Source organism: Epinephelus lanceolatus, chromosome 12 (genome assembly GCF_041903045.1).
Source record: "Epinephelus lanceolatus isolate andai-2023 chromosome 12, ASM4190304v1, whole genome shotgun sequence".
Taxonomy (NCBI): domain Eukaryota; kingdom Metazoa; phylum Chordata; class Actinopteri; order Perciformes; family Serranidae; genus Epinephelus; species Epinephelus lanceolatus.
Genome location: NC_135745.1, coordinates 44,835,846 through 44,842,454, shown reverse-complemented (window position 1 = coordinate 44,842,454; position 6,609 = coordinate 44,835,846). Strand labels below are relative to the sequence as shown.

At 48.2% G+C, this 6,609-nt stretch overlaps 1 protein-coding gene across 1 annotated transcript; it reads left to right on the top strand.

Moving 5' to 3' along the window:
• The first annotated feature begins 1,360 nt into the window (after positions 1-1,360).
• Positions 1,361-6,600, top strand: LOC117271583 (uncharacterized). Its single transcript, XM_033649862.2, has 5 exons — positions 1,361-1,791; positions 1,903-1,946; positions 2,812-2,979; positions 3,055-3,146; positions 4,919-6,600. The coding sequence occupies exons 1-5, from the start codon at positions 1,725-1,727 to the stop codon at positions 5,133-5,135; spliced, it is 588 nt and encodes a 195-aa protein (XP_033505753.1). The 5' UTR covers positions 1,361-1,724; the 3' UTR covers positions 5,136-6,600.
• Positions 6,601-6,609: the final 9 nt, after the last annotated feature.

The window sequence follows — 6,609 nt, the reverse complement described above, 5'->3', positions numbered from 1 at the left end:
CTGAGCAGGTAGAGGACAGAATACCTGAGCAGGTAGAGTACAGAGTACCTGAGCAGGTAGAGTACAGAGTACCTGAGCAGGTAGAGGACAGAATACCTGAGCAGGTAGAGTACAGAGTACCTGAGCAGGTAGAGGACAGAGTACCTGAGCAGGTAGAGGACAGAATACCTGAGCAGGTAGAGTACAGTGTACCTGAGCAGGTAGAGGACAGAATACCTGAGCAGGTAGAGGACAGAGTACCTGAGCAGGTAGAGGACAGAATACCTGAGCAGGTAGAGTACAGAGTACCTGAGCAGGTAGAGTACAGAGTACCTGAGCAGGTAGAAGACAGAGTACCTGAGCAGGTAGAGGACAGAGTACCTGAGCAGGTAGAGTACAGAATACCTGAGCAGGTAGAGGACAGAGTACCTGAGCAGGTAGAGGACAGAATACCTGAGCAGGTAGAGGACAGAGTACCTGAGCAGGTAGAGTACAGTGTACCTGAGCAGGTAGAGGACAGAGTACCTGAGCAGGTAGAGTACGATGTACCTGAGCAGGTAGAGGACAGAATACCTGAGCAGGTAGAGTACAGAGTACCTGAGCAGGTAGAGGACAGAGTACCTGAGCAGGTAGAGTACAGTGTACCTGAGCAGGTAGAGGACAGAGTACCTGAGCAGGTAGAGTACAGTGTACCTGAGCAGGTAGAGGACAGAGTACCTGAGCAGGTAGAGGACAGTGTACCTGAGCAGGTAGAGGACAGAGTACCTGAGCAGGTAGAGGACAGTGTACCTGAGCAGGTAGAGGACAGAGTACCTGAGCAGGTAGAGTACAGTGTACCTGAGCAGGTAGAGGACAGAGTACCTGAGCAGGTAGAGGACAGAGTACCTGAGCAGGTAGAGGACAGTGTACCCGAGCAGGTAGAGGACAGAGTACCTGAGCAGGTAGAGGACAGTGTACCTGAGCAGGTAGAGGACAGAGTACCTGAGCAGGTAGAGGACAGAGTACCTGAGCAGGTAGAGGACAGAATACCTGAGCAGGTAGAGGACAGAGTACCTGAGCAGGTAGAGGACAGAGTACCCGAGCAGGTAGAGGACAGAGTACCTGAGCAGGTAGAGTACAATGTACCTGAGCAGGTAGAGGACAGAATACCTGAGCAGGTAGAGGACAGAGTACCTGAGCAGGTAGAGGACAGAGTACCCGAGCAGGTAGAGTACAGTGTACCTGAGCAGGTAGAGTACAGTGTACCTGAGCAGGTAGAGGACAGAGTACCCGAGCAGGTAGAGTACAGTGTACCTGAGCAGGTAGAGGACAGAGTACCTGAGCAGGTAGAGGACAGAGTACCTGAGCAGGTAGAGTACAATATACCTGAGCAGGTAGAGGACAGAGTACCTGAGCAGGTAGAGTACAATATACCTGAGCAGGTAGAGGACAGAATACCTGAGCAGGTAGAGGACAGAGTACCTGAGCAGGTAGAGTACAATGTACCTGAGCAGGTAGAGGACTTGTGTCTCAGAGTGAAATTCAATCACTGGAAAATTCAGAATAATTCTGTTGGTTGTTGCACGAACACGAAGGTACAAGTAAATTCACTAAATCCTGTCAGCCAATAGAAGTCCTGAACCACTGATGTCCTCAGTGTGTGTGTGTGTGTGTGTGTGTGTGTTACAGAGTCACACTCATCAGGATTAGTGCAGCAAGTATTTAAGCTCAGTGTGTGTCAGTGTGTGTCACTGTGTGAGAGCAGCATGCAGCAGATCTACAGACAGAGCGACCAGCAGCTTGAAGTTTATACCACCGTCTTCTCCCCACAAGGTGAGTCCATCCTCACTCAGGTGATGACACACCTGTTAGTCCTCACTCTGTCACTGTGGACGTATTGATGAGGTGACCGGTGTCTGTCCTGTGTGTGTGTGTGTGTGTCAGTCTGCAGGTCGAGGACGAGGACGAGACATGTGGAGGCAGAGAAGGTAAAGTGAGGTCAAAGGTCACTGTTTATTTTTTATCACTAAGTGACTGAAAACAATGAAACATCCATCCCTTAAAGTTCCCTTAAATAACCCTTAGCATCTTTGTAACGTCTTCATCTGCAGCAGTGTGTTTGTGTCCAGAGATCCTTCATTAAAAAATCTAAACACCTTAAAAGTCCTTAATTTAAAAAGCCCTTAAAGAGCATATGAAGTCGATTTTAAGGGCTTCATGACTTCTCCCTTAAATTACAGATGAATGTGAAATATTTGAAAAATAAATCACTGACGAGTTCAGGTGTTTTTAAATTTTTAAAATTCTTTCTGTGGTCTTTTCATTTTGAATGTCTTAGTGCTGGTTTTGAATCTCTGTGTAATTTTATGTTTTGAGTCTCTCGGTGGTGGTTTTTGGTTCAGGTCCTCCAGGGGTCACAGCACCTGTGCCCTGTCAGTCGTCCAGTCTGACTGAAATGAGTCTGATGATTCATCACCTGTGATTGGTTAATAAATAAGGATGATGTCACTCTGAAGAATGAAGAGAAATAAAGATTCAGAAACATCTGACAACACAGCTGATGAGTGTCGGTTCACCTGAACGGACCGGCGTGTGTGTGTTCGTTCATCAGTGTTACATCACCGTGACCTCTGACCTCTGTGTATTTACAGCCTGCTGAGCTGAGCAGCAGCTATTTAAGGCAGATTAAAGGCGACACTGATGAATGGTTAACATGCACACCTACACCTAAACACACACACACACACACCTTTAATGAACCAGTCAGCAGCAGTGTCCTGTGATGCAGGTGATGCAGGTGGGCGGGGCTCAGTGTGCTGGCGGAGGTGAACAGGTGTGCACTGTGGTTGGCAGGTGGTGGTGGCGGTGACACAGCACCGCTCCTGCTGGCAGAGGGAGCTGGACCTGAACCAGGGAGACCTGATCCTGGTTCTGTTTAAGGAGGACGAGACCTGGTGGTTCGGACGGCTGACCAATGGAAGCGAGGGTTTCTTCCCTGCAGCCTGCGTGCAGCCGCTCCAGGTAACATCTGTCCACTGGTCCTGCACTGACTCAGCAGCTGATTGGCTCTGATGTAACACCGTCTTTGTGCTGCAGGGCGGAGTTTCATCCAGAGCCACGCCCACACTGCTAAGGAGGGGGTCAGTGCCAGTCGTGATGACAGCAGGCGCCCCCTGTGGCTGCACGAGGTAACTCCGCCCACCTGCATGACAACATTAAAGGGAAATTTGGGTTTATTTCAACCTGTCTCCTATCGTCCTAAATTTGTTTCAAGTGACTAGTGACATAAAAATAATAGTTAGCATGTTAGCTGTTAGCCTAGATACAGCCGGGGCGCATAGTAGCATCAGACCTGTTAAAACGTAAGTGAACGGGCAACCTTCAAGTGCAAAGTTAGTCCACTAAACAAGCTTTTTTTCCACAAAGACCGCCTCATATCGTTAGGATAAATGTCAGAGAACATATAGAAAATGACATGTAAACGTGTTGTCTTACCTTACCGGTGTGCTGCCATGTTTGTTTACCATCTAGCTCTGCTTTCCAAAGCGCGGCCGAAATATATCTGGCGAGAACAAGCAGCAACAGCTGGAAGGCAGAACCGGACAGTAGCCTGAAAAGTTCATTCATTTATTTTATGAAAGATTTATAGAATAATGGCTGACTTTTTGCCAGACTTCGACTTTGTGGAGGAGGAATTTGATTTTGCAGAGTTTGATGGCCGCCCTTATTTATTTGAGCCAGAATACACTGACGAAGAGCTTCGTGAAATTGAAGAACGGAGGAGGAGAGAGAGAGAGAGGCGCAACAGGTAGAGGACGAGAGAGGAGGAATGGCTGCTGCAAGGCTGCGTAGCTCTGGAGATTGGTGGTGTACCTGTGAATGCTGTGCCCCAGTGCCCACAGAAGAGGAATGCCTCTTTTGCAAGGAATGGGACCAGTTGCAGCCTTATTTTCAAGGTCTGGATGTGACCGAGGACGAGACACCTCCACCTGGAGTAGTATCCAGCTGGGCTTTATCTAGAGCTCGCCAGATATATTTCAGCCGCGCTTTGGAAAGCAGAGCTAAATAGTAAACAAACATGGCAGCACACCGGTAAGGTAAGACAACACGTTTACATGTCGTTTTCTATATGTTCTCTAACATTTATCCTAACGATATGAGGCGGTCTTTGTGGAGAAAAAGCTTGTTTAGTGGACTAACTTTGCACTTGAAGGTTGCCCGTTCACTTACGGTTTAACAGGTCTGACGCTACTATGCGCCCCGGCTGTATCTAGGCTAACGGCTAACATGCTAACTATTATTTCTATGTCACTAGTCACTTGAAACAAATTTAGGACGATAGGAGACAGGTTGAAATAAACCCAAATTTCCCTTTAACAGAACTGGAAGTTCTTCTTCTGCTGTTTGTGTTTGGAGTCGTTATCACTGACGGTTTTCAGTCGCTGTGTCGTTTGTCTCGTACTTCGGGCTCCTGGTGGCTTTTGACTGTTAAACTGACAAAATTAAAAAAACAAACTCATAGCTGAGTTTGAGCTGAAGTAAAATAAACAGCGGAGCAGCTCATCATCGTCACTGCTGAGAAATGTTTCATTCATAATTATACAGCGTTCTTTGATCAGTGTGACGTCACTGACCGTTCTGGAAACAGAAGCTTTAATGTTCAAGATGACAGGTTTTTTTTTTTTTGGTTCAGTTTCAGGTTGTTTTTAACAGATTTCTGCTTCTTGCAGATTTTTCTTTGTTCACTGCGTCATGTTTTAACTGTTCCAGTATTCTTCAACACATCCTGACAAATTCTGCGCTGAACTTTAAAGTTATTTATATTTTACATTATTGTAGAGGACTGCATCATGTTGGGATGTTCACACTTGTCATTCTTCAGTCGTATAATCAGCTGATTTCACTTCCTGTCTGTGGATCATGTCCGAGCTCAAATGGATTTATTCTGTTCTTCCTGCAGTGGTCGCAGCACTCCTAAGCTGCTGAGGAAAAGCAGCATCTGCCGGCCGCTGGGACCTGACGGGCCCTCAGCGGCGGGGGGGTCAGCAGCTCCTCCTCACGGCTCCCCCAGCCTCCTCCACCGCGTCCTGGCTAAGTCCAGGAGGAAGAGCTGCCCCCAACTCCCCCACCCTCCCCAGGACACCGGCTCCGTCAATGTCGCCTTCCAGCCGGACTAAACTGAACACTGACGTGAGGAGTGACAGCTCTCTGACACCCAGACACGTTCAGATCGTCATGGAAACAGCTGATAGTAACTGGCGGCTGATACGGATCAGGAAGCTGCGGACAGGATCGCTCTCATGCTCCTGCTGTTTCAGTCACTGACAGTCTCACGTAGTCGGCTCGCAGCTTCCACTCGGTCGTTTCCTTTGAAACAACAGTAATTCTAATTTTGTCAAATTCTTCTCACACATACAAAGTGCCCGCATGTATAACGAGACCTGGATACAGTGCAGGAACAACCTGCCCCCCTCTCCCTCTGATTGGCTCACACGCGTTGCCTTCGTTGGTTGGATTGGTCAGAGTAAGAATGTCAGGGTGAGCCAATCAGAAGCAGAGTAAGCCGGACCGTTCCTTCCCTATCCTGGGATCTGCAAAGTCTCATTAGCGGCGGGGCCACGTTCTTATCGTTGTCGCTCGGTGTATAAAAACACCTGGACACATGATCCAACATGGCTTCTGTTCATCCCAATGACACCGCTCGCCTGGCGCTGAAACGTTTGTAGCTTCCAGGTTTACCTCTGCGGTGTGTGGCCCACTGAACATGTGCAGTAGTGTCTCTCCTGCTGGCCCCGCCCACCAGTTCCTGCTCAGGTCAGACTTTACATCGTGATGATGTTGCAGATTTTTTTAAAAATTTCTCGGCGTGAGGAAATAAAATATAAACCTTCCCTGTATCAAAACTTCGTCCCGCCCACAGTTCAGACGTCTCTTTACGATGGAGGTTTATGAGGGAAATGATTTTTAGGCTGCAGGGATTTTTTCACCGTAACACGGCGAGTAACCGCAGTGAGGCTGAGCGGCGTTCCTGAAGGCTTGCGGCTCACCGCAACATGAAACCGAAACATCAAAAATAGGTCGACCTCCTGAGCTAAAATTTCGTGGATCTTCCACGTCATGGGGCCCACAGAGCAGCCGCACCACAGAATTCCTCCGGTCGAGTGGCTAACTTCCTGTTTAGCGCTCCGCTAAGTTGAATGATAAAATAATGTCGTGTTGCGGCGCTTCCAGACGTTCCCGGTGTTCCTGGACTGAATGGATTTTCAGTGCCATGACATCATCATGACAGCAGGAAGTTGTAACTCCACCGTTCGGCCATTTTGTCAAACTGGCTTCAAAGCGTGCAGCTGTTCCTGGGTAAACACCGCCCTCGTCAAGTGGACTGATGTCAGGTCACATCCAAGTGACTCGTGACTCGGCAGGTCGAGTCCTGTGACCTGACGATGACACGAGGAAGCTGCGGTCTGTGTTCTGTCTGATCAGAACAGGCTGAATGTTATAAACCCTGCGTGAAGACGCCGTCTCGCAGCAGTGAAACGTCTGATGAGGTCATTAATTGATTCTCAACAGGAAATGAAACGTATTGAGTTGCTGGTTTTTACTGCACAGCTGTTTTAATAAAGTGTTCAGTTTAAACCCTGAGTCGTCCTC

Coding starts and splice junctions, on each gene's coding strand:
- LOC117271583 (XM_033649862.2), top strand. CDS start 1,725: ATGCAGCAGATCTACAGACAGAGCGACCAGCAGCTTGAAGTTTATACC. Junction 2,980..3,054: donor CCTGCGTGCAGCCGCTCCAG/GTAACATCTGTC, acceptor TTTGTGCTGCAG/GGCGGAGTTTCATCCAGAGC. Junction 3,147..4,918: donor GCCCCCTGTGGCTGCACGAG/GTAACTCCGCCC, acceptor TTCTTCCTGCAG/TGGTCGCAGCACTCCTAAGC.